The sequence below is a fragment of the Saccopteryx leptura genome, chromosome 1, assembly GCF_036850995.1.
Source record: "Saccopteryx leptura isolate mSacLep1 chromosome 1, mSacLep1_pri_phased_curated, whole genome shotgun sequence".
NCBI classification, from domain to species: Eukaryota; Metazoa; Chordata; class Mammalia; order Chiroptera; family Emballonuridae; genus Saccopteryx; species Saccopteryx leptura.
The window spans coordinates 81,252,225-81,280,215 of NC_089503.1; the positions used below are offsets into that span (position 1 = coordinate 81,252,225).

The 27,991-nt window shown below is 38.2% G+C and overlaps 2 protein-coding genes across 7 annotated transcripts in view; one reads left to right on the top strand and one right to left on the bottom strand.

The window, feature by feature from the left end:
• Positions 1 to 911: 911 nt before the first annotated feature.
• FAM76B (family with sequence similarity 76 member B) lies at positions 912 to 27,458 on the bottom strand. 3 transcript variants are annotated; one of them, XM_066371089.1, is made up of 10 exons: positions 27,304 to 27,458; positions 25,055 to 25,119; positions 23,954 to 24,008; positions 22,610 to 22,765; positions 19,541 to 19,746; positions 16,652 to 16,699; positions 16,379 to 16,459; positions 15,593 to 15,728; positions 8,835 to 8,936; positions 912 to 3,016 (listed from the first exon to the last, which is right to left on the bottom strand). In XM_066371089.1, exons 1-10 carry the CDS (start codon positions 27,388 to 27,390, stop codon positions 2,927 to 2,929), a joined length of 1,026 nt encoding a protein of 341 aa, XP_066227186.1. In that variant the 5' UTR covers positions 27,391 to 27,458; the 3' UTR covers positions 912 to 2,926. The 3 variants fall into 3 exon arrangements, with proteins under 3 accessions (XP_066227186.1, XP_066227196.1, XP_066227176.1); XM_066371099.1 differs by lacking the exon at positions 27,304 to 27,458 and adding an exon at positions 25,955 to 26,362 and having other exon boundaries at positions 15,593 to 15,725; XM_066371079.1 differs by lacking the exon at positions 27,304 to 27,458 and adding an exon at positions 25,955 to 26,362.
• CEP57 (centrosomal protein 57) overlaps positions 26,959 to 27,991 on the top strand; it is a 54,594-nt gene continuing 53,561 nt past the window's right edge. For all 4 annotated transcript variants that reach the window (XM_066371049.1, XM_066371039.1, XM_066371068.1 and 1 more), the window contains exon 1: positions 26,959 to 27,208. In XM_066371049.1, coding sequence (XP_066227146.1) covers positions 27,164 to 27,208 — 45 coding nt within the window. In that variant the 5' untranslated portion in view covers positions 26,959 to 27,163. The remainder of the gene's footprint in view (positions 27,209 to 27,991) is intronic.

Consider the following 27,991-nt stretch of genomic DNA (forward strand, 5'->3'; position numbering starts at 1 on the left):
CGTAAGAAAATTAATGTGTGCTGTTTCAAGCCACTATGCTTGAGGTAATTTGTTACAGTAGCAATAAGAAACAAATACAAAGCTTTTGATAAGGTTTTATTGTGAAATATTGGATTTAGAAAAAGGTACAAAATGTCAACAGTCAGATGTGTACAAGTACAGTATTTCAAGTCTATACATGTGAACAGCTTAACAGGTTCGCTGCAGAATGCATACTTAGACCAATACAATCTAAAAAGGACTGTAATATTCACAGGCTATTAATACATAAATAACTTGAGCCAAAATGACCCTCACTGGTAAATGCTAAGAGCTGAAAACAGGGTAACAAAAGCACAATACGGCACACCATAGTTACCTCTTTACAGGCCCACGTTAAAGAATATCAGCTCATTATGTCAATACACTATAGATTCAGGACTGGGACTCAATTGCTAGTTTATACAATTACAAAATATTAAATTACAAAATAAGGTTATGGAATAGAGGGAGGGAATTTGATTAGTACTTAATACTGTGAAGCCCCTAAAAGATTTTAATAAAGCTTCATTATTTAGACCGATTTTCAATTTTCATTCTGTTACCTAAAAAAGTGGGAAAGGACACCTTTCTTTTTTAGCAGCTCCAAAAAGGTATAATAACTATTACACGGCTTATTTTAAAACCATAATAAACACTAAGGATTGACAAATGACTAGGAAACCAGAATATAAAACATTAAAAATTTTAAAGAAAGGTAATGACTACATATCTTATGAATTTTGCAAACCCTGCAAACATTAAAATCTGTGTTAAGAAGGCAGTATCCAGCATTGTTGAAAGTACTAAATTTAGGAAATTACATGAATATCTCATAAAAATAAATTGATTTAGTTCTTTCAAGTCTGACTGATTCAGTCTTTTGCTATCACTTGAAAATTACCCTAGGTTGTTTTCAAATTGGACAAAGGATCATTTGATATTTTACAATGAATAACCATAGAAATAATGTACTGAAACACGAGTCATACTAAAAATAATTACAATCATCCTGTGTTCTAAGAAAAAATGACCTTTGATGACATTCATAACTAATGCTTCTTTAAAAACAAAATTCTCCAAAACTGGTAAATTTAGTAGTTTACTTCATATTTACCTTTGCCCATAAATTCCTAAGAGAAAGAACTCTCTCTCACTCTATCCAGTATATCTAGCAATGGCTGATGCTTTAAAATTCAACTAAAAGTCTGAGCAGGTATATATATTAAGGAGATCAATTCCATTACAGGCTGAAAAACAATGGATCAGAATATAATTAGTCAATAACTTCCTTAAGCTATCCAACACTACCTTAACCTTTTATAGACAATTTTAAAGACTCTTATATAATTTTCTTATAAATAGTACCTGAATCTTAAACAATAAATTCCAATTTATTCAAAGATAGTCAGAAATTGATTTAAAAGTTATTTTTTTCCAGATTTGCTTTAAACTTACAAATTAAGTATGGTGCACATAAATATTAACTTAGATAACCACATATTATAAGGAAAGCAGATACATGGACCACTGCAAAAAAATTATAAATTTTAAAAACTTTTATAAAAAAAATAAAGCAAAACGTAACTTACAAAATATGAACATGAAGCCATATCACATAAAAAATAAAATTACTCTATCAAAAGTGATTTAAAATTAAATCTTTGGGGAAGTATTTTTGACATAATTCAATGACCAACAGCTTCCCATATCACACAAAAACAAACCACAAAATCAAGTCTATATGCATTATCAGTTCTTAATGAAACCTCAAACATTTTACTAGCAACTTTGATTTCCTTTTGAAATAGGCTTCTGTACATAGGCATTTATATACAAACATTTATTAAACATGATTTTAAAACAAACTATATACAAAAGATCAGCATTCCTATAAATAAAAACATTAGGTGGCAAAAAGGCACTTGTAAGTAAAAATCCAGTAGTTTTTACAAAACAAAACACATTTTACCTGGGATACTATACAATAAACATTAATTCCTATGCCAGTAATGAACATACTAGTTGTTTACTAACTAATGTTAATGATGTAAATTTTAAAAACATTTACATAATCTCTGAAGTTCACTTAATAAAAGCACCATAATTCTCTCCTAAGTTAATGTTGATGCAAAGTGAAAACATAATTAACAAAAAACCAGTGTTCAACATTTTCCTTATTTAAAAGTTACTGGCCTGACCAAGCGGTGGCACAGTGGATAGAGTGTCGAACTGGGACGCGGAAGACCCAGGTTCAAAACCCTGAGGTCGCCAGCTTGAGCGCGGGCTCGTATGGTTTGAGCAAGGCTCACCAGCTTAAGCCCAAGGTTGCTGGCTTGAGCAAAGGGTCACTCGGTCTGCTGTAGCCCCTCCGGTCAAGGCACATTTGAGAAAGCAATTAATGAACAACTAAGGTGCTGCAACAAAGAATTGATGCTTCTCATTTCTCTCCCTTCCTGTCTGTGTGTGTCTCTCTCTCTTACCAAGGGAAAAAATAAATTTTGTTTTTGTATTTCTAAACTGAAAACTATTTATCTGAAGTTAGCATGGTATAAAACAAAAACAAAAACCCTGCTGCTCTGATTTCTTAAAACCATATCTACTCTATTATTGCATGTTGCATTTTATAAAAAGCACTACTCATGCACTCCTGTACAACTGTTTAATACTATTGCTGGCAAAAAAGTTCCTCGATATCAAATAATTAAAAAGTTACTTCAAACCAGTTGAAGTTTTATTTGACTGTTTTACAACTTAAAAAATGCTGTATATCGGTTACAAAAGTGAATAGGAAACACACCAATTCATTTGGTGTGCAAAAATATTTTTCCATTACACAGAATTTAAGGGCTTCACAGAATTTTTTCAAATTTACATTTTCAGCAGAAATATTAAATCATGAACTTTCTCAAGGGGATGTTAGTATACTTCCACTTTTATCAAACTTTTTACCCTTTGACAATGCTGCCACCTGTTTGAGTAGTTCTCTGTTTTTGGCCTGTGGGAGACAAAAACATTTAAGATTAATAATGTTTGAAATATTAAGTTATGATGAATAATACTACTTCTTTAATGCTTTTTTAATTCACTTATAGAACAAGATTTCATTGAAACACTAACAATTAAAGGAAAGAGTATATTTAGGTTCATCTCTTTACCTATAGAGATATAGAAGGAAAATCCTAGATTGCCTTATAAATGTCAATAAAATGATTGTCCAAGGATATAATCATTTACAAAAAATGGCAACTTAAAAGTGAATCTGCTTAAAAGGGGGTCAAAATTTTAAATAGGAAAAAAAATGTGTGGCTCTTTATCCTGAAAACCTATAATGAAAATAGCTTTATTTTATAATGAGTAAAATCAAATGACTCAAGTGATGATCTGGGAGGAATCTTTCCCTACAAACTGTACAGTCTCATTTGATGTGCACCTACTTATAGAACAGCATTAGTCCTTTTGGCAAAAAGGTGACATTATCACTTTGCCAAAGAGCTTCTCTTAACTTAATGATACTCAATTTTTTAAAGCCCATTACAACCACCCTTTCTGATCTTATTTTTGTTCTTTTAATTGCCATATAGTCATTTGGTAGTGACCGATACAACTTCAGAAGTTAATTACATCATCCTTTTAGTTTCAGGAAAGGCTAAAAGTTTTTCAAAGATTCAAAATTTCACTCTGTCATCTATCTGAACTAAATCTGCACTTCATTCAAATGTTCCATCCACCATCAACAAAGACACTGTCCTTGAGCCAGTGCGATGTGACAATCACTAGTGTGTAGTAAGGAATGTATAAATAGGGACCCTCAGTATTCAGAATATTTTCATATTTTGATTCCCTATCTCCCTATGCAATATCTTAACCATGGAAATGTAAATATTAAGGACCCTCCATATATATAAGTACATTAATGATGAAACACTTTTGGAGTTTTTGAGCCAAATGGGGAGTGTTTACAAGGGTTTGAAAAGTGAGTGCTGCTCTAAAATTAGAAAACTTTAAAAGATAACCTCTGGCTTAAATCTGAAAACCATTTTCCTTCACAGGTGCCAAAATTTATTATCTACATAGACATTTTTTTTAACCTCAGTGTTTCACCTTCTACTCTAATTTTAGCCTTTCTATGGCAACATAACACCCTGCCTCTGCATACTATCTTCAAAGCAGTTTCTGAAACAAAGCTTTGCAAGCTTTGTACCTTCACTCCCCTACTCCTCTGCAATCAAACTCCCTAATTAATAACTATGACCTCCAAAATGCAAATATTCTTAAAGTAATCTTAATTTGTAAATCAAATCTTTCTTTTTATGTTCCACTGCACAATTAGCAGCATTTTGTTTGTGGTTGTTAAATAATTAAGGTGGTAATTAAGAGTTTCAATTGCAAATTTAGAAAACCATTTATTTAAAAGAATTTTTATTCTGAGAAATTCAGAGGACAAATCATTAGGAATGCCTAGCAATTAGTGGAAATCAAGTGAACACATTCATGATCAACTGGTCTATTACTCAACTGACCAGTCCCAGTTAGCATGGTAGTTTTGAACTTTCTTCCTTTTTTAAAAAATTAAATTTACTGCGGTGATATTGGTTAATAGGATCATATAGGTTTCAAGTGTACATTTCTGTGATACATGATCTGTATATTGCACTGTGTACCCACCACCCAAAGTCAAATCTCCTTCCATCACCATATATTTGATTCCTTTACCCTTTACTACTCCCCCAGCCCCCTTTCCCTCTGGTAATCACCATGTTGTTGTCTCTGCCTGTGGGTTGTCTTGTTTGTTCATTTCTTCCTTTCAGTTTTACATCTCACATGAGTGAAATCATATGGTCCTAGACTTTTTCCATCTGACTTATTTCGCTTAGCATATTTTCAAGATCCATCCATGCTGTTGCAAATGCCAGTATTCTTTTTATTATTAGCTATAGGTTATTAACTATAAAAGACTTACTGGCTAAAAAAAATATCTTAAGAAACAAATTTTAAAATACAAATTTACAAAGGGCATAAAAAAAGTGTCTGCAAATTGGCTTCAAAGAGATCTCCATCAGATCTGTAAGCTGTGTATATTTATACACAAGCATTTACAATGATATACCAAATAATGAAAAAGTTAATCTTAAATTATTTTTTCTCAATCATTATGAAATACACAAATGAGTATAATTCTCATATTCTAAGTATGAAGTACCAGAACTCAAACAATTGGTACTGAAAGCAACTTTTCCTTTTATTTCTTTAGCAGCTAATTTTCAATCTGCATTTATATATTTGGTCTCTCAATCATGCTATTAATAAATTTATTTGCTGATAAATTATTTAAGAAAAAAGCACATCCGTTGTCAAGTGCAGACAAGCCCAAATCTGTCTATTCTAATATATATATATATATATACACACAATAAAAATATATTTTATAATGTAATATTTAAATATAAATACAGTGGTTCCTTGAGATACGAACTGACCAACATACAATTTTTTTTTAATATACGAGCTGCGACTCAGTCCATATTTTTGTTCCAGATCCGAGCGAAATTCCAAGATACGAGTCATGATTCGGGAAGCTGCCGCTAGTTGGTGCGTTGGCACATGCACGGATCCAGTATTGGCAGTTTGATATATGAGTTGACTGACTTACGAGCTCGGTTACAGAATGAATTAAATTCATATCTCAAGGTACCACTGTACATTAAAAATTTCTCATACTAATATTACTTCATTACAAACCCTCAAAAATCCATTAAGTTATTTAAAAACTCTTAAGCAATTCAAGTTAAAAATGTTTAGAAATGCTGGAAAGAGTAACTGGATTAAGAACCACACATCCTGCTCTGAACCCTGGCGCTGCTCCTTACCTGCTATGTAACCTGGAGACTATTTTCTCATATGTAAACAGAAACTTCACCCCCACAACAGAAATGGAAAGAGCTAATCAAATATATAAAACAGTCAAACACAGTAGCCCATACACAGTAGGCACTCAAATGTTAGTAACTTTTTCTTTTATCAACTTATCTCCTAAATGAAAGGTAGCTTTTTAAATCTGGTATTCTTGATACTTTAGATAATTTAGGTGTTTTGGGTTTTGGGTATTTTGTACAATTTTTCTTGTGATGCTCAGTGCTTCTCTCTCAGGTTTGATAGTTAAAATGAACTATTAGAGCAGGGGTCGGGAACCTTTTTGGCTGAGAGAGCCATGAATGCCACATATTTTAAAATGTAATTCCATGAGAGCCATACAACAACCCGTGTACGTTATGCATTATCCAATAAAAATCTGGTGTTGTCCCGGAGGACAGCTGTGATTGGCTCCAGCCACCCGCAGCCATGAACATGAGTGGTAGGAAATGAATGGATTGTAACACATGAAAATGTTTTATGTTTTTAACGTTATTATTTTTTTATTAAAGATTTGTCTGCGAGCCAGATACAGCCATCAAAAGAGCCACATCTGGCTCGCGAGCCATAGGTTCCCGACCCCTGTATTAGAGCAAGGTAAGTTTCCTGCTACAGGATTCAACTTCTTATCACAAAAAGGTAAGACAAATAGTTAAGTATGCTTACTCACTGACTAGTACACTATTGCTAAAGGGAATGGGTTTAAAAAAGGGTACTTAACTGTAACAGAATGTCTCCAGCAATAACACAAAAGATACAGGAAAGTGCTCTGATAATGAGGATGAATAGAAAACCTAGTAACCTGAGATGGCAGGAGAAAGTATAGTCAAATCAGAGCCAGAAGATGTAGGATTCTATGACACTTCTAAGTTATGTGAACAGTTTCATATCACATAAATCAAACTTATCTTAAGGAGCAAATCAGACTATGTAAAGTCATACTGAAAATGTCATACTTCTATATAAATGTTAAGTTACTATTCTATCATATGAAAATTTAGCTACCAAACAAGTGGAAATAGGCTTAAGACGTCCATCAGACTTAGACATCTAAGAGGTTCTCCTGTGCTTACACTAAAAAAATAAAACAGGCTGCTCACTTGAACACTGAGAAGTACTAAGTTTTATCATGTTTAAGTGCTGCTCACAGTTCTTACTACTTCACTCTGGATGTACTCCAGAGTTTTGATTATCCCACATTAAATCAGAGATCATCATGCAGAAGATTTTGTCTCCAGGTAATTATTCAGCATTAATAACTGAATGAGAAAAATAAGAGTATCATAAAACTAATACTTGTGGGTAGATGATAAACAATAATGTATAAGAAACCCAATACATGGGCGATCTCTCAAAATAGAAGGAAAATGGGCAGTTCCATAAATCACACTCATTCAACAAATTATTTGAATGCCGACTATGTACCAGGTTCTACACAATGTTTCTCTTAAAAATTCTTTGTAACAGTGTAAAAGACTTACGAGTTAAGAGTGAAAAGGGGGGGGGGGGGAGTGGGAAGGGTGGAGTACATTAAAAAAAAAAAAGACAGCATTAAGAGTAGGCAACCAATACCTCAAATTCCAACAGCTTCCTAATCTCATTCAATTTAAACTACTTTAAAAGAAGTATGAAGAATACAATGCCAAAAGATAGAAATAGCAAATATCCCTTGGTGGTACACTGTTTAAAGCAAAAAAACAAGGCAGTATCCTTCCTTCCCAAGCTGTACCCTCCCATTAAGAGTCAAGTCTGTGTGCTGGCATCCTTTATGCTTTTAAAACTTCTGAAAACCCTGCTATCCAATGATTAATTCTACAAATGTAAGAGTATAAATCAATAGAATGTAATTAATTCATAATTAATTTAATGTAGTCTAATTTCTAACTTTCTGAAACCTAGGTGAGAAAAGCTTAAATAAAGAAATAATCTATATCCCTGTTGGATGCTCTCCATCTCTGTGTGCCAGAAATCAGATACTGACCTCTTTGTAACTGTGGTGACTCTTGGCTTCACCATTCATTTGTTCTCTATGTTAAAATCCTACTGAGGCCCTGGCCGGTTGGCTCGGCGGTAGAGCGTTGGCCTGGCGTGCAGGAGTCCCGGGTTTGATTCCCGGACAGGGCACACAGGAGAGGTGCCCATTTGCTTCTCCACCCCTCCCCCCTCTCCTTCCTCTCTGTCTCTCTCTTCCCCTCCTGCAGCCAAGGCTCCACTGGAGCAAAGATGGCCCGGGTGCTGGGGATGGCTCTGTAGCCTCTGCCTCAGGCGCTAGAATGGCTCTGGATGCAACAGAGCGACGCCCCAGAGGGGCAGGGCATCGCCCCCTGGTAGGCATGCCGGGTGGATCCCGGTCGGGCGCATGCGGGAGTCTGTCTGACTGCCTCCCCATTTCTAGCTTCGGAAAAATGAAAAAAAAAAAATCCTATTGAGTATATACACTTGGCAACACTCTGAGGTTGACCTAGATGCCTTGCATCTCTTCAAGCATTTCCTCCACCTGAGGTCCCTGAAAATTGGTTTTGTACATCATTTCCCTTCCCAAATTACCTGGGAGAAAATAGGAAGAATGATTGCAAAATATACTAAAGAACTTCTTTTCATAAATCTGATTTTTAATGTTTTGATCAATTGAACATACTGCAATGACATCCTTTTCTCAAACCTCACTTGAAGTTTAGGCAGTTTTAAGAATTAATATACTGAATCCCCTATCAAGTGATTGCAAGCAATAACATTTAATGGGAGCAGGATTAAAAACTACTACTGTTGCAACGTCTAAATCAAAGCTGAAAATGCACCAAATATGCATAAAATAGAGATGCCAATACCATTCTAAGAGAGTGAATACTATTAACAAAGTTTAGCCTTTCTTGCCTAATACTTGACATAAATAAGGTATTTACCTGAAGTTGTTCCACAGTTTCTTTGTGAGCTTTTTCCATACTGTTCATTTTTGTTCTCAAGTTTGATTCTTGGTACTGAAAGTCTGCCTTTAGTTCAGTTAACTGATTAAAACACAAACAAACATATATATAAGTAAGTATGTGGACATACACAAATAGGACATTTTAAATATTCTTTATAATAAACTCACAATTCACTATAAAAGCGAAAGATGTTAATAGTGGTTTTCTGAGTTTTATAACATCTAGAATTTCTGTTCTGTGAAATTATGAATTCTATCTAATTTGGTATAGTATAATTTTAATGTTAAATAATACTGAACACTCAGTAAAACTTTTAGGAAGTTGACTTTTTATTTCTATTTAAGGGACTTCACTGAACAGTTTGGCAACTGGTGTGCCAACAGAAAAGCTTAATGGCTTACTATCTTTAAAATGCTTCTATTAAAATGTACATTGTTATATACTATATATAACAAAGTAAACACTGGTTTCAAGTTAAAAATAATCTCTCAACGATTAAGAAAAAAGTTTCGCCCCTGGCTGGTTGGCTCAGTAGTAGAGCATTGGCCCAGCATGTGATGTTCCTGGTTCGATTTCAGGTCAGGGCACACAGGAGACGTGCCCATCTGTTTCTCCACCCCTCCCTGTCTCACTTTTCTCTCTTTCCCTCCTGCAGCCATGGCTTGACTGGAACAAGTTGGCCCCGGGTGCTGAGGATGGCTCCATGGCCTCTGCCCCAGCACTAAGAAGAGCTCTGTTGCTGAGCAAAGGAACAATGACCCATACAGGCAGAGCATTGCCCTCTAGTGGGAGTGCCAGGTGGAAACTGGTTGGGGTGCATGCGGGAGACTGTCTCTGCCTCCCTTCCTCTTACTGAATAAAAAAAAAACTTTTCACACAGTACATGTACAAAGAGGAGTGATCTTATGAACCAAAAGCTATATTGCTTTTATTTAAAAATATATGACAGGGCCCTGGCAGGTTGGCTCAGTGGAAGTGCGTCGGCCTGGCATGCAGGAGTCCCAGGTTCGATTCCTGGCCAGGGCACATAGGAGAAGCGCCCATTTGCTTCTCCACCCCTCCCCCTCTCCTTCCTCTCTGTCTCTCTCTTCCCCTCCCTCAGCCAAGGCTCCATTGGAGCAAAGTTGGCCCGGGGGCTCAGGATGGCTCCGTGGTTTCTGCCTCAGGCACTAGAATGGCTCTGGTTGCAAAAGAGCGACGCCCCAGATGGGCAGAGCATCGCCCCCTGGTGGGCATGCTGGGTGGATCCTGGTCGGGCGCATGCAGGAGTCTGACTGCCTCCCCATTTCCAACTTCAGAAAAATACAAAAAATAAAAATAAAAATATATGACAGAATTATGTATCCAATTCCAACTAAGATATGAGGTAAAGATGGAGAACAAAGCAGAGAAATATAACAAATATGTAATAAGAAAGGAAAAGGGGTTAGTTTAAAATTTAGGCTAAATTAGCCTGACCTGATAGTGGCACAGAGACTAGAGCATTGGCCTGGAAGGCTGAGGACCATGGTTCAAAGCCCTGAAGTCGTGAGCCTGAACTTGGGTTCACCAGCTTGAGCATGGGATCACTGACAAGACCCCTTGGCCACCGGCCTGACTAAGAGGTCACTGGGTTGGCTGCCCTCCCTCCCCCATCAAGGCACATATGAGAAAGCAACCAATGAACAACTAAGGTGCCGCAACTATGAGTTAATGCTTCTCATCTTTCTCCCTTCCTTTCTCTGTGTCCCTGTCTGCCCCCACCTCATGTGCGCTAAAAAAAGGGGGGGGGGCTAAATTAGACAAATGTAAAAAAAAAAGAGCGAGTGATTTGAGAAAGCAAAGAAGGTAACATGGCAATTTTCATATAACCCAATGACACAAAACATAAAATCTCATGACTTTAAAAAAATATGTTAGTTTATGTCATTAGATTATCAGAGTCATGCATAAAAAAGCTTCTGGTTAATTTTACATGGTTTTTATAATGTAAGCTTTAAAGGTTTGCAGCTCTTTTTTGTAATTATCTAGTATCTAGTAAATCAAAGATATACAACAGCAAAAAGGAAGAAAGTCACAGTGTCTTCCATTCTTATTTTCTGAATAAAAGCCAATGCTTTGTTAAATTCAAAGACAAACTGGCCCTGGCCGGTTGGCTCAGTGGTAGAGTGTCAGCCTGGTGTGCAGAAGTCCCGGGTTCGATTCCCAGCCAGAGCACACAGGAGAAGCACCCATCTGCTTCTCCACCTGTCCCCCTCTCATTCCTCTCTGTCTCTCTCTTCCCCTCCCGCAGCCAAGACTCCATTGGAGCAAAGATGGCCCAGGCGCTGGGGATGGCTCTGTGGCCTCTGCCTCAGGCGCTAGACTGGCTCTAGTTGCAACAGAGCGACACCCAGGATGGGCAGAGCATCGCCCCCTGGTGGGCATGCCGGGTGGATCCCGGTCAGCGCAGGCGGGAGTCTGTCTGACTGCCTCCCCGTTTCCAGCTTCAGAAAAATACAAACTGAATTCTCTCTTTGCTATAGCACAAAGGAATTCCTGTTCCAAAATGCCAATTCACATCAATCAGCTAAGATAATTTTTCTTGTTATTACACTGTAAGTTGCCTCCAGATTATAAATTTCTGAAAGATAAGAACTGTTTCTTATTTATTCATCTTTGTAACCTCATGAGCTAGTACATGACTGGCTCTAGAAATCACTAAATATAATGAAATAAATCAAAGAAAAAAAACTTGTCTGAGATTTACATTATAAGAAAAAACTGCAAACACAGGGTGGCACAGAAGTAGGTTTACAGTTGTTTGTATGAAAATACAATAATTAATAAAGAATAAACTCTGTGTTTGCGTACTCACAACTGTAAACCTACTTTTGACCCCCACTGTATGCAGCTATAAGTTTACAATTATTACTTTCCTTACAACACTGTTAATGCCCATATCCACTAGTATTTTTTTTAAGAAAAAAGGAGCACTAACAAAATCAGAAAACTCAATGAAGTGAATATAATAGTTATGCTAGAAAATACCTAAAAAGCAAAAAAATTCCAAGATTCATTACTACTTGATTTTAGAATCACTATTATAGTAAACTTACCATTTATTCAACTTTTATCTAGGTTAATACAGGTATACTTGTCTTAGTACAATAGAAATGTCTCTAAAATTCTGTGCATAAAATAAATTTTCGTAAAAGCACATTTTAAAAAATCGTGCAATCAAAATTATCCCTGAAAAATAAGATACTTGTAACTATCCTATTTTTACCTTATATCAATCCAAAATTTCCTATACTGAATGTGTTTAAAGTAAGGTACAAAGGTATTAAACTTAATCCACTAAACCATCAAAGTTTGGGAAAACATAACATAAAAGTTGTTGAATGCCAGAGGTAAAAGCTCTATAGATACTCGGGAACAGGTAATTAACATACATATTTATAATCATGTCTTGTTTACAACTTTAAAATAAATGTTTTTAATGTATTCCTATTGCATAAGATGTCTAAACTAGATCAAAATAGTCTAGGACCATAAAACAAGTACAAAAGTAGGTTCTACCCAGGCATGGCCAACATACGGCCCACAGGCTGAATCCAGCCTGCGTAATGAGTTTATGCGGCCCACGATTAAATTTTTAATATTCTCCGCTACTTTAAAATCTCAGCTACTCAGAAGCTGAAGCATCTTTGATTATTGGAAATCAAGATATTTAAGAAGATGGTGATACGCAGAAAAGAATTCCACATGTGACTAATCTAGGGTTAACTTCCAATAATTGGTCGAATGTATTTGCGATACTTCTTTATTTTAAAAAATAATTCCATTATAAAGATTTACAGCCTGACCAGGCAGTGGCGCAGTGGATGGAGCGTTGGACTAGGATGCGGAGGACCCAGGTTCGAGACCCCAAGCTTGCCGGGTTGAGCGCAGGCTCATCTGGTTTGAGCAAAGCTCACCAGCTTGGTTGCTGGCTTGAGCAAGGGGTTCCTTGGTCTGCTGAAGGCCCATGATCAAGGCACATATGAGGGTAGTCAACGAAAAACTGATGATTGATGCTTCTCATCTCTCTCCGTTCCTGTCTGTCCCTATCTGTCCCTCTCTCTGACTCTCTGTCTCTGTAAAAAAAAAAAAAAGAGATTTACAACTATTGTACTTGTCTGTACTCAATATAAACTGTTTGACGTTTAGCGGTGATGTGAAACCCACATTCTTTTTGGCGGAGTGTGCTAGTGCGCACCCAAGGTCAAACAATTCATTATTTTTGTGGTCAAGTGTGCTGAATCAAGTGGCATTGTAGCATAGACAATAGCTGCAGTTGATAACTGAAAACGTGTCCAGGCTATTTGTAAAACGAAATAATTGTTTTATTTGCGATATAACTCCTTCAAGCTCATTCTATTAATTAAATATTGTTTCGATTGCGATACAGTTTGGATATTTATATGGTATATAGTTATATTTTTATTAAAATAATATTGTATACTAAAATATTTTTTCATTCACTTACATTTATTCATAAACAAATTACATAATAAAGTTTTGTTTACTTAAACGAATCGTTTTTGTATTTAACATTTTTTTTTTTGAATTTTTTTTTTTTTTTCCTTTTTTTTTTTTTTTTTTTCATTTCTGAAGCTGGAAACAGGGAGAGACAGTCAGACAGACTCCCGCATGCGCCCGACCGGGATCCACCCGGCACGCCCACCAGGGGCGATGCTCTGCCCACCAGGGGGCGATGCTCTGCCCATCCTGGGCGTCGCCATATTGCGACCAGAGCCACTCTAGCGCCTGAGGCAGAGGCCAAGGAGCCATCCCCAGCGCCCGGGCCATCTTTGCTCCAATGGAGCCTTGGCTGCGGGAGGGGAAGAGAGAGACAGAGAGGAAAGCGCGGCAGAGGGGTGGAGAAGCAAATGGGCGCTTCTCCTGTGTGCCCTGGCCAGGAATCGAACCCGGGTCCTCCGCACGCTAGGCCGACGCTCTACCGCTGAGCCAACCGGCCAGGGCCTTTTTTTTGTATTTTTCTGAAGCTGGAAACAGGGAGAGACAGTCAGACAGACTCCCGCATGCGCCTGGGATCCACCCGGCACGCCCACCAGGGGCGATGCTCTGCCCACCAGGGGCGATGCTCTGCCCCTCCGGGGGGTCGCTCTGCTGCGACCAGAGGCACTCTAGCGCCTGGGGCAGAGGCCAAGGAGCCATCCCCAGCGCCCGGGCCATCTTTGCTCCAATGGAGCCTTGGCTGCGGGAGGGGAAGAGAGAGACAGAGAGGAAGGAGAGGGGTGGGGGTGGAGAAGCAAATGGGCGCTTCTCCTTATGTGCCCTGGCCGGGAATCAAACCCGGGTCCCCCGCACACCAGGCCGACGCTCTACCACTGAGCCAACCGGCCAGGGCCTGTATTTAACATTTTTTAATTTTAATATTTTGTCCAGCCCGTGAAAAGTTTTCTTTCTAATCTGGCCCAGGGGCAAAAACTGTTGGCCACGCCTGTTCTACCCTCAAAGATGACCAAACATTAATAATAGCAGATATAAGCCCTATGAGCATGTACCAGGAGTTACAGTAAGTACAATTTCATTTCATCATAACAACAACCCTATGAGACAGCACTAACACTCTCCTTTTTAAAATGAGAAAACTGAGACCCTGGTCGGTTAGTTCAGTTGGTTGATTGTCCTGAAATGCCATGGTTGTGGGTTTGAGCCCCAGTTAGGGCACATATAGGAAGCAGCCAATGAATGTACTGCTAAGTAAATGAAACAAATGAGTGCTTCTCTCTCCCTCTCTCTAAAAATCAACACATCAGTAAAATGAGAAAATTGAGGCCCAAAGTGAAAGCATCTGCTCAAGTTCATACAGCAAGTTATAATTTTTCACTAAAGCAACAACATATTTGATATTCTCTTGATCTCACCGATAAAGTCCCAATAAATACACTTACTTTGTACAAAATAATCTTCGACATCTATTGCTAAATAATCATTGACTAAAACATAGGAGATTCCCATAGCATTACTTCTCACCAGTTATGAGATCTCAACTGAAATAAATACATAACTGGTATATAAAAGCGATATTCAAGTACTTTATTAAATCATGAGAATTCATATAATATACCATTTATATCTCATTTTCAAATTAAGGGCTTACTGAAAACTAATGTTCAGAAAATATTACAATTCTAATTAGCTCTCAATTAACTATCAGAACAAAAATTCTGAAAGACTATTTTACTATTTTCATTAGATGGCATAGGTTCCAATTTAGGCTTTTGTAATGTGTCCTATTAAGAGCCACAACAGGGCCTGGTCAGCTGGCTCAATGGCTAGAGCGTCAGCTTGGTATATGGACATCCCGGGTTCAATCCCCACTCAGGGCACACACGAGAAGTAACCACCTGCTTCTCTGCCCCTCCCTCTCCCTCTTCTCTTTTCCCCTCCCACAGCCAGTGACTCGACTGGTTAGAGCATTGGACCTAGGGCGCTGAAGGTAGCTCGGATGGTTCAAGTGTCAGCCTCTGGTACTAAAAATAGCTTGGTCCGAGAGCATCAGCCCCAGACAGGGGTTGCCAGGTGGATCCTAGTCAGGGCATATGCAAGAGTATATCTATCTCCCCTCCTCTCACTTAAAAACAAAACAAAATCATGCACAATAAACAGTACTAAATTATTAAAGAAAGTCTAATAAAATTAGCAATTATCAAGCAAGAGTCAAGATGTAAATCTTACCGAGCTTCAGTAAATCATGTTCTTACCTTTTTATCTTTTTCTAAAATGGTCTGGTCTCTCTGCTGTAAGAGACGTTTAAGTGACATCACTTCTTCTTTCAGTTGACTTATAAGGACAAAATTGTCTGTTCCCCCACTATCTGCTGACTGATTTATAGAGCTACTAAAAAGAAAAAAGTAAGACACAGTTACATGAAGTAGAAAGAAAATGAGCAGGTGTTCAAATTGCATAAATTAGACAATTCCACAAACATCCTTAAGGCTAATGCAAAAAAATATGTACCTGACAGAAATGGATGCAACTGGCAAATTACCTTACTAATGGCACACATTACATACACCTGCAGAAATATAATTCAGTATTAGCTTTTAGGGGGTCAATACTTCTAGTGTAAAGCAATAGGCAGCCAATTTGTACAGTAACATCAGCAAACTTTTGGCTAATGAACTAAAACAAAGTAACGCTCATATACTTTAAATCTAAAAACATTTTCCTAGCAGGTCAATTTAAAATATCACAATTAGATTTGTGTTTCATTGAAGAAGAATTAAGATAAATAGAATGTTCTCTACTCAGAATTGTTTTCCTTTTTTAAAACCCAAATTTATTCCCCAAATAGAACAACATAGTTCAGTGCCACTTTCTTCTTGCCAAAATTAAGTTAAAAATTTTAATTGATTATGTATTCTCTTCTGGATGACTCAAAAGGTCAATGTAGAAGACACGTTTCTATTCTTTCACCTAGTAATAACTAGCAATCAACCAGAACTGTTCAACCAAGTTGAATTTTCGCTAAAGAAATTCATTTTTACCTATCTCCATTAGATGGCTTAGATTCCAATTTGGGCTTTTTCTTTGGAGTTTCATTCTGAATTGCTGCAGAAGATTTATGGCTGAAACCAAACATTAATAAGAATAATTAGAGTAAAAAAGGCTGACACACCAAGTGATAAGTTATTTCTCCTTCCCCTAAAATATTGCTGAACATCACTGATTTTTTAAAAGCCTAAGTGACAAGGTAGAAGGGATGTCTCACTTAAAAAATACTTTTTGGAATACTTCAGAAAATATGTTAACATATTTACCTCTGTTTCCATAGTCCTTGCTCTTGTTCCGGACTCAAATTGCTGATTCTGAAAAATATATAAATGATATCTAATAACATTTATTTAATACATCTACATTTAACAGGAGTCTTCCCAATGAAATCAAATTATACATGTTTATTATAATCTTTTGTTCAGAGAAAGACATACTCAATTAAATTTTCAGAGTAAGCAAATACATAATAAATAAATAACATACTAATAAGATAAGTTCTAATCAGATGACTACTAGTCATTCTAAGTTCTTCAAGAGAAGTATTATGATAGGGAATGAATTTTATTTTAATGAGGCCGTCCAAATTTAATTTAGTATCACAGTAAGGGTTGGGGTATGTGACCATGAAACACCACAACAGGGTTCTATAATTATCAAGTCTGTCCTATATTTAGGCTGCCCTTACTATTTCAGATACACGTTCTACCTTTAAAATCAAGGCCTTCCTAACAATTCTACATGAAGATTTTTCCTTTGGAGTAAACTCAAGTTACTCAAAATAGTGTGTCAGGTTGAACCAAGAAATATCTTAATTTCTTTGTTTCTCTCCAAAGTCTAGATCTTTAGTCCATAATCTGAAGAAGTTATGCTGGAAAATTTCATAGTAACAACTGACTTACCTTTTACTTATAATTAATACTATACTACTGCTCTTCCATTATGCCATAATACTAATATAACCACCTTATCATGCACTATAAATCCTACAAACTCCCCCTTTTGTCAATTCTTCATTAACCCGTAGTTTACTGACTCAACATGTACACAGCATTTCCTATGTACCAGATATCATATATTTATACAATATATGAGATGTCAGAAGACCTGGTGTGCGACCTTTTGCAATGTACTTAAAATTCCTGAGCCTCAGTTCCCTCGATAAAGTGGGTATAACATATATGAGGATTCAATAGGTTATGTAATGTACAAGTAGAGTGCTAACATATATAATAACTAAAAACATAAATGTATGTGTGTGTGTACAAAATTTACTATTGGTTTAGCTATAGTATTTTATTTTATTTTTCCAAGTAAAAAATCATGTTCTTAAAAATCACTTCCAAGTAAATATCAAGTTGGGGAATTCTCTAATCCATGAACTTGAGTTTTTCTTTGTTTGTGGCAACATATAGCAACCCTACTAACAAATTCAGTTGCTCTTTTGTCTCTAAAAAGTTTCATTATGCATTAGTAAGCCATATAAGCACACATGAATAGCACTATCCTGATCTCCAAGTGAAAAGAACCACATTAATAATGGTTAAACAGGAACATTTAGAATTCTCATCCTTACTTTCTGAGGTGAGGCATTCCTGGATCCAGATTGACAAGAATTTCTTCCCTTCCCCTCTTCCATCACTATAAATCATAATATATATGCTCCTCATAATCCATCTAATCTACTGAATTTAATGGATTGACTTGTCAAACAGTCTACTCATCAAATATAAAACAGTATTTGTATTTCTTAGTCAAAAGGGAAAAAAGTCAATACCACCCTCTTTCCCTTTATGTTTGAAACCTGTCATTTAAAAAATACTAAGTGCCTGTCACAGAATTTGATATTTTAAACATATTGAGTGTGCCCTTTCACATCACCCTAAGATAAATTTATTTTCCCTGAAGGGCAAGGGAAATGTACATTTTAGCTGAGTCTGAGGAGTAGGTCTGCCGGATACCATTTGTCATATTTTTTATTAAAGCAAGAAGCAAAAACAAGGAAGATTTATGTTCATTTTCCCCTTGTGATCCTCTGATATAAAGACCACTAAATTTCTTCAAAATAGCCAGATTAGAAGTCACTATTTGGCCTACCACTGTTATACCCAGGAAGCACAGCACAATAAAGCAAGTGGAAAAAAATGCTCCTGAAGTAATCACCATCAGTGTGCTTCAATAACACCCCATAATCTAATACGGGCTTTCCTTGATCTAGAGTCAAATTTTAATTAAAACTCTATTATTTTTCCAAAATAGCACTCACCGTGTTCCTAATGGTGATAGGCATCAATTTTCTGTAAATAAAATTGTTTTACTGATCTTGAACTCTTAAAGGATCAATCTGGGAAAAAACAATAATTCTTCTGAAAATCTGTGTGTATCATGTTTCTGAGTTCTCCATTTAAATTTTTGTGTTTCATTATTCTTGATTTTTCCCTGATGACTAAACCTACACTTAAAAACATTTACACTAAACACATAAGAGTTAAGATATTACTACTGTATAACTCCCCACCTGACACTCTAAAAACCAAGTAGTTGTTTATATTTAAACAGAGTCCCTGCCTATGTGTTTTTTAAAAAATATAATAAAACACCATGAGTTAAAAAAATTACTTCTCATACTTTGAGAACCTTGAAGATGCAGAATGTTTCTATCATGGTCACAATGATAATGTTACAATCTGTTCTCAAAAATACTGAATGTACATTTCTTAGTCAGTGGTTTAATTTTGTTTTAACTAAAATTAATGATAACTAGGTAAATATTAGTTATCACTTGATATCGTAAGTTATCATTGTTAGGACTTTACTTGTAAAAAAAATTTTACATGTAGTCATAATTACTTAAATAAAATAGAAAACCAAGGCTTTTGATAAAGTCAGTAAAGTATTAGTTAACTCTAATATACTTGTATTTTGACTCCATAATATGATCATAATTTTATACAGTAATCCCCTAAATGTCTTATCTTTATTATTAAGGTAAATAGCTAACCACACTCTATGTGTGTAATTTTATACACTGAATAAAGTGGGGAAACAGCTCTAGACACTAAGAAGTTAACCATCTACAATGGAAATGAGCATACTAGTATTTGGCATTAAATGCATGGGAGGATTTTAGAAAACATGATTTTCAAAGTACTTACTTGTGATGGCTACTGCTGTGTCGATGGTGATGGTGATGGTGATGATGGTGGTGATGATGTTTTGAATGATGCTGGTCTTTCTCGGTAAGAGATGAAGAAGATGAATTTGAATGCGAAGATCCTAGGCTCTTTCTTTGTTCTTTTGTCTTCTGTAAAACTCTCTTGTATGATAAAGTACAGAGCCAGCATAGTAACTTTCCATCAACCTTTGTAAAGAAAATATGTGTATTAGATTAAATATACCTGTTAAATGGCCATAGGTCAAGGTAAGTAAAATAAAAGTGCTCAACTTCTAGCCTTATCTCACTCACACACACACACACACACACACACAGTTGCAAAATGAAGTAAAATTAAACTATTAGACTATTCTGACACTTGGGAAAATGCTTGTTTGGTGGATCATAAAATTAGTGAGGATGACATACAGACTTCCACTAGTTTTGAGGCATTTTTTACTGTAAAGAGAGAAAATTTTATTATTTTGAAAATGAGAATGAATTGATCATATACTTTAAAGAAACCTTACCGAGCCACTAGCTTGAATTCTTTTTTTTTAAGCGATAGGAGGGAAGATAAAAGACAAGACTCCCACTTTTGCCCTTGATCGGGATCCACCTGGCAACCCCCAACTGGGGCTGATGCTCAAATCACCCAAACTATGCTTGGCGCCTGAGGCCAACACTCAAACCAACCAAGTCACTGCCTTTCAAGAGGGGAAGAAAAAGAGAAGGGGCAGAAGGAGGGGAAGAGAAGCAGATGGTCACTTCACATGTGTGCCCTGACCAGGGATTGAACCCAGGCTGTCCATATGCCTGGCCAACATTCTATCCACTGAGTCAACTGGCCAGGGCCTTGATTTCTTAAATCACTGTGCAATTACTAAAATGAGAAAGCATTTCCCACTAATTTATAGAAAGAGAGCTTGAATGACATACACAGTTGGTTGTCATTATTTGTAAATTTTACATTTATAAACTCAGCATCTACTTGCTAAAATTTATCTCTAACCTCAAAAATCAACCTACAACGCTTTCGGGATCATTTACGCATATGCACAGAGCAGCAAACAACTGTGCAGTTGGGCAGAACCTTTCTCGCTCAGGGTGAACAAGGTGACCCTCTGCTGCCTTCTTCTTTCAACCCTCATACTGTAAATAAGTGTCCTTCTCATGGTATATTAAGTGCATGTTTTTTGCATTTTGTGCTTTTTTTCAGTAACTTCACTGTTTAAAATGGTTCCCAGGTATAATGACATGATATGTGATGTTCCTAAGCACAAGAAGGCTGTGATGTATGTTATGTAGAAAATACATGTTAGACAAGCTTCATTCTGGCATAGTTATAATGCTGTTATGAGTTCAATTTAACCAATCAACAGTATCTATTAAAGTGTCTTTAAATGAAACAAGATTATATACAGATCAGGCTGTGACTAGCAGCAGAAACCTAATCTTGTAATTGCCCTGAGAAGCAATAGTGATCACTAATTCAGCGTTTGCAGCAGCTTTATAGAACATAACTACTACAAATAATGTGAACCGATTGGATGTCAAGGGAGAGGAAAAAAGACTTCTTTCCAAAATTATTAGAACTAAACCTATAAAAATAAAGTAAGTTTCTAGCTCCTACTGGTTCACCCAAAAAGTGCTAGAGGGACATGTCTTACAACTAGAGTGCATACTATTGCTGAAAGAGCAGCTGGGGGGGTTCCTCAAAGAGACATTTTCCAAATCAACTGAAACTAAGAGACAACAGGGCTGTGTGAATGCTCATCAGCAGAGGAATGCCGAACACATACAAATACTTTTTTAAGTGTAGGTAGAAAAAAAACAATGATTTAAAATATGAGCCTCGCCTGACCAGTGGTGTACAGTGGATGAAGTATCAACCTGGAATACTGAGGTTGTCAGTTTGAAACTCCAGGCTTATCCAGTCAAAGCACACAGGAGAAACAGCTATGTGTTAATGCTTCCCGTTCCCCACCCCTGCCCCCACCTTACCCTCTATCTCTCTCTCCTCTAAAACCAAATAAAATCTTAATAAATAAACAAACAAGGCCCTAGCCAATTGGCTCATAAATAAAAAAAGTACTGGTCATTCCAGGTTTGATTCCTGGTCAGGGCACACAAGAGAAGTGACCATCTGCTTCTCTCTTCCTCCCTCTCCCCCTTCCGCAGTCAGTGGCTCAACTGGTTCGAGCACCAGTCCCAGGGCACTGAGGATAGCTTGGATGATTTGAGCATGGACCCCAGATGGGGGGTTGCCTGGTAGATCCTGAACAGGGCACATGCAGGAGTCTGCCACCCCTCCTCTCACTTAAAAAAATAAAAAAAAAATAGAAATCCCTATCCCAAAATTAATAGGCACAAGACTTACTTTGAATTATATATGTGAATGTGCCATCAGGTATTTTTTTATATCAGTAATCAGCAAAATTGTAAGTAGCTGAAAGGATTTAAAAGCAGTAATTTACCCAAACCAACTGTTAGATAACTACCATATTTCCCCATGTATAAGACGCTCCCATGCATAAGACAAACCTTAATCCCGGGGCCCAAAATTTGAAAAAAAAATGTATTACATAAAGTTATTGGACTCGTTTTATTCATCATAAAATTCATACAACTCCTTATCACTATCCAAACTCCCATCCATTAGCTTGTCCTCATCTGTGTCTGATGACGAATCATGTCTTCAACAATGAGCACAAAAACAAGCACAGAAAAAGTGGGAAATGCAAGTAAAAAAAATCTACAATCACTGTATAAGACGCACCCAATTTTTAAGACTCCGAATTTTTCAAAAAAATGTGCATCTTTATACATGAAGAAATATGGTAAGCAGAACAGAAGAGCTATCATAAAATGTTTTTCAAAGTATTGTAATCTCAGTTGTTCAACATGAAGCTACATAAGATGCAAGGAAAGAGAAAATGCACTATTCCTACACTTACATCAATCCCTTTCAGGGACCCAAACACTACCTCAAATCTCAGTAGTGTATTAATTATAATGGTTTCTGATTTGATGTTTTAATTTCCAGAATAAGTCATAACATAAAGCATACCTTTCTTCTGCCTTCCTCCTTCCGATCAAAAGCACATTGTTGTTTGCACTGCTCACAAGTCTGAGGTGGTCCATATTTTTTTTCTGAATTTGTGCAACGCTGACACTTTGTACCAATAAATGCTGCAATTATGTTACAGTACTGACAAGGCTTAGGCTGAAAAACAGATATATATTTTCCTTAAAATATTTAAAATTTGCTGTATAAAATATACACACAGACAGTTTTCTGGAATTATAAAACTAATAGATAAAAGAAATTTTTCTTTTGTCAAATACAGCAAGTCCTCAGTTAACATTGTTGATAGGTTCTGTGACTTTAAGCGAAATGATACATATCAAAACCAATTTTATCACAAGATAATCAATATAAACGAGAGTTAAGGTCCTAATGCATCTTATCAATGTCATAACAAAATGGTGTTATTTGAAGACGTACTTTATGTTGCCCTGTTATATTCAGTGACATTTATCAAGTTTATATTTATTTAGTAAAATCCATTTCTAGTCATGACATTCTTTTGTTTATTGAATAGTTAAATAAGATGATGAGAAACATTTACGATTTGCAATGCAAGCTACTAGGATAAAAGGTCCTAAAAAAATGAAAATAAAAGTACACATTCATTGAAAATTTTCGTGTATCCAGTATATGAAGGGGGAACTACAAATTTTATATCCTGGTTAGCTTAATCACTATCATTTATTCAAAAGAATATTTAACAACTCATCATACAAGGGACAGATAATGCCAACAAATATATACTATATGTGAGTTTTCAACTTTAAAAAATTGGCATAAGCATTTTCAATATAAACTGTAACAAACATACCTTGACTTTATGATATTCAAAAGATGATTCAGGATTTTATACAGCCTTAAGGCCAACACTTTGACTAATCATGACTGTAACAGACCAATAATGACTGTAATATACATGTAAGAAGAAAATTTGTACTAGAACAGTATCATGCCTTTTGTGAATAAATGCCTGTATTGTGCTGCTATATAAAAGTTGTTGGAGGTTCTGAAGAAGGGACAAAAGCATCATTATGCAAACTTTATGGGTAAGTAGGTTCTCTATAACCAGGAGTTTGTTTTGTTGTATTTAAGTCTTTAATGAGTAAAATCATAAATTACACCCTGTAGTTCAATAATATGCACATGGCTGTTTTTAAATGTTGTCACCTTCCCCATAGACTATCTATAGAAAACTCATTTCCTGAAAAATTTTGATATGTCACAATATTTAAGAACTACATATTTTTTAAAAGATCCCTCTTTGTGAAAAACATTAATTGACCAATAACAATAACCGGTAACAAAAATATATGACATACTTACTGTGCCAAACTGCTTCACATTTTGAGCACACTTCTTACAAATTGTATTAGTTTTGCTGAAAAGGAAATTGTAAGTGATCAAATTTACATAGTTTTCTAAGATTATCAACATAATAGTGAACTAAATAGAGTTTGACTTGCTTTAGTAGTTCTTAAAAGTCCCTCTAATATAAACCAAGAATTAAAAAAAAAAATACAAATAAGAATTGTTTAGCATTGTCTATTATTCAAATTTACTCCTCTTCCATTAATGTAAGACAACAATATTCAACCTATGTGCCATAAGAATTTTTTAAACATGTCCTACATGACTAGTCAGAGGCACTGACCTTTTTTCCCTAAAACTTTCAAATAAAAAAAATGACAGCCAACACAACAATAACTGTCTGGTATGAAAGAATCAAAATCATACCTATTTCTTTTTTGTTAAATCAGCAAAACACATTTTTTGGATGTGCTGCAGAATTTCAGTAATTAGTTTACATGTGCCATGAGATGAAAAAGGTTGAAAATTTTCATTGAGTATTTTTGGTAAACAAAAGTCTTAATGTTTCCTATCTTGTTGCAAGATCCTCACACTTGCCACTATTTATAACAGCATTACCTATCAGTGCCTACCTAACTTTCCACTGGGCCTTCTCCACTATTATCATGCCCACACCAACTTAGGATTCTCTTAGGTTACTCTATTGTGTGTACTCCAATTTTATAACAGGAACCATCCTATTAAAAATAGTATATATAAGATTTCAGTTTGGAAGGTAGTAACACTAAGGACCTCCCCTGGGGTCCCTGTTAGCCCTCATGTTGTGCCCTTTTGTTAGCTTTATAGTACCTGCTTATATTTGAATTTTTCGCTGGCAAAGCTATACAATTTCCATACAATAATTTACTTATTTCCTCGTGTTCAAACTGAAGCATAGATGTAATTTTTTAATCAACATTCTCTCTTCCACCACATCTAAAAGGTTTACAACTTAAAATTTAAGAAGCTAAACCATTTAAAAAAATACTTTAATACCAACATAGAGTTATAACACCCACGTATTCCTTACAGGTAATACTTTGTTTTTAACAATCAAAAACTGATCAGTATACAAACCTCTCTTGTTGAAATTCTGATCTGCAGTATGTACATTTTACAATAGGATGTGCAATCCGACATTCCTGTAATAAGACAGTGAATTAATCAATATCTATCTCAAAGTCCCAAGTTTCACTATCCTGGCTTAAAATTATTGCCTAACCTACTCAATGTCTAAAACATTAATATATAAAATCCGTCCCCCAACGTAGACAATTGGGTGATTTATCATGTAAGTGGCCAATTACAGTGTAATCCCTTAGGGAATTTAGGTATCTTTGTCTTTATTAGGTGTGGGGGGTATGGTACAGATAAATTAAGAAAGCTGTCAAGGCCGATTTCAAGAATTGGTTAAATGTGTAACTACTTATTTTGCACCGTTGCTCACAGACAGCAGCCCAGCTTTATTGGGATGGGAGGAGCTCCAAATCAGAGCATTCTGTTCCCAAGCCAGTCGCTTCGCTTTCCTGGACAGGGAAGAAGGATGCCATCAGCTTTGCTGCTTCAGGTTCCTAGCAAGAAAGTGCAAAAACCGTCCCCTGCCTCCCGGTGGAAGGAGAGGGCAGACCAGGCAAAAAGGAAAAACAAAAAAGAGAGAGATGAAAACATCTCCACCACAGGGTCTCTGCGGCATAGACAGGTGGCTGCCTCAGTCAGCCCCACCCGAGGACCCCGAAGGTTGTTGGGGCCCGGACCCCTACGGGGCCGCCTCGAAGAGGACACGAAACTGTCTTCCGCTCAGGGGCCTTTCCCAGTTGCTGCCCGGGTCATCCGATAGAGGGGTCCCGGGCTGAGGGGGCGAGGGCGCCGGTACCCCAAGGCGCCGGCAGAGAGCGGGGCTGCAGTGCAGCGGGCACCCAGCTCCCTCGGGCTCTGGCCGAGGAAACCCCGCCCGCCCGCCGCCCGGCGCCCACGGACCTTGCAGAGCTGCTGGCCCTGGGAGAGCTCCTCGAAGGGATAGCGCTGGGTACACTTGGTGCAGGCGTACAGGGCCGAGGCCGCCATCCTGCTCCTCAGTCTCCTCCTCCACCGCCGCCCGCTACGAGGCGGGGCCCTACGGGGAAGTCGGCTCCGCCGCTCCTCCTCCTCCCCCTCCCCCTACCTCGCGCCCACCAGGGCCTCGCTGCGAGAGCCCAAGTCCCAGTGGACGCCGCCGTCTCCCTCCGCCTCCACTTCCGCCCCAGCCCACCCAGTGACGCCGTCCCAGCAGCTCCCGCTTAGGCCCCGAAAGCGGCGGAGGGAGACGAAGCGGGCAGTTCGCTGCAGTTTAGCTGCGCGGCAGCGGATCCGCTTCCTTCTCGGCCTCCCTTCCCCATCCCTGATTAGCTGGGGAAGTTACTGCGTCACGCGGCCGCCCCTCCCAACCCTTCACCCCGCTACGCAGGGAGCTCCCACAAAGGGAGGAAGTCGCTGGCCAATCACAGCCTGCCGCTCTGTGCGCGCGAAAGCCGCTTTGAACTCGCCCCGCCCAAAGGCCCCGGTCGAGGTTATTGGGCAAGTGTTCGCGAAGGTTGACTCTCCTTTTCACTGGACTTGTATTGGAGCAAATCATTAAGCCCCTCCCCGCCCTATTCGTTATTGGCCAAAAGGTGAGTACTTCACCAAGAGAGGCGTCCCGGAGTCAAGCCAACGCTCTCCTTGGCGTTTAGTCCAAGAGAATTAATGGAGTGTGTGAATTTCGCATTCGCTTTAGCTTCAGTCGACTCAAACATTCCATTGAGTTGTCTCAGGAGACGAAACAGCCCCTAGCCTCCATTCCTCGAGAAGGCCCACCTCTGCGTACCGAGCTAAGTAGCCTGCCCTGTAATCGGCCTCGGCGTTCTGGACTACGCGCTACCCTGTGACGTCACCGAGGGGAGGGGCGTATGCGTGCCTACGGAAGACGTCCGCCTTTTTGATTGGCTACTCAAGACGTCCGTTAGGACGCGTTGCCCTCTCCTCGCGCGCTCTGAGCGTAGGCGTCCCTAAGGGGTGTGGGGTAGGGGGTTTCTAGACCCGGCACCGGCACCCTAGCCCCTTCCACCTGGGGCTCGGCTTAGGGTCGCCCCTGGTGGACGGCTCTTAAATCTTGAATAAGAGCTGGAGGAAAGCCACGGGGCTGGGGAGAGCCGCTGGGCAGGCAGGAAGATGGCGGCAGCATCGGTCTCTGCGACCTCTGGTTCTCAGTTCTCGGTAAGAAGAGGTTGACGTCCAAATAGGCCCCGGGGCGGTCCTGGCGCTTCTCTGCTTTCCCTCATCCTTAGAGCGCCCTCGGCCCGTCGTCTCACCCCACGCTTGGGCACGGCGCCCTGCTGAAAGCGTCCCCTGATACCCCTGGCGTCCACTGCTTCTCCGGCCAGGCTGCGCCTCTCCATTGAAACAGGCCTGGCCCGTCTCTGTCTCCCACGCCCCCCTCGCTCGTAGGCCTAGCAGTTCAGGTCGCCGAACATCGCCAGCACCGCTGGGATGACTGTACCGGAACCCTGGCCTGCGAAATCATTGCTCCTTTGGTCACGTGGGTGTAAAGGCCCGGGTAGGCATCTTGTCCAAACCAGGTAGGCGCCCTAGTCGGTTGAATTATTGGCAGCTGTTGAATGGTCCGCAGTCTGGAGTGCATACCAGCCATTGCCTAAATTGATTACTTTGACTACAGTGCCTTCCCTCCCAGCCTCCCAGTGACTTTGTTCTGTGTTTATCCTGCTCAGAGCTCGCGCCTCCTCTCTTCTGCCTTATTAATGCCGCAATGTGTAAATGCTGTTCTAGAGAAGCGACACGGGGAGCTGATGTTAATTATTGTTTTTGGCTTCACAAGGGTCACCAGCCAGTTAAGTCACTAATATTTGTCGAGTTGGACTGTCCAGCTCAGCGTTTTGGAAACCGCCACTTTAGGAATACTGTAGATGAAGAGTAAATATGAGGAGGCCAAATTAGAGACATTATCTTTTTATTAACAAAATGCTGAGTGCCTCGCATAGT

Excerpts from the sequence above, each read along its gene's own strand:
- FAM76B (XM_066371089.1), bottom strand. The coding sequence starts at position 27,390 with ATGGAGAGGCGCAGCCTGGCCGGAGAAGCAGTGGACGCCAGGGGTATC. Across the intron at positions 25,120-27,303 it reads GCGCCGTGCCCAAGCGTGGG|GAATGTCGGATTGCACATCC; the intron begins GTGAGACGACGG and ends GTCTTATTACAG. Across the intron at positions 8,937-15,592 it reads TTTTAGAAAAAGATAAAAAG|TTAACTGAACTAAAGGCAGA; the intron begins GTAAGAACATGA and ends TGTTTTAATCAG.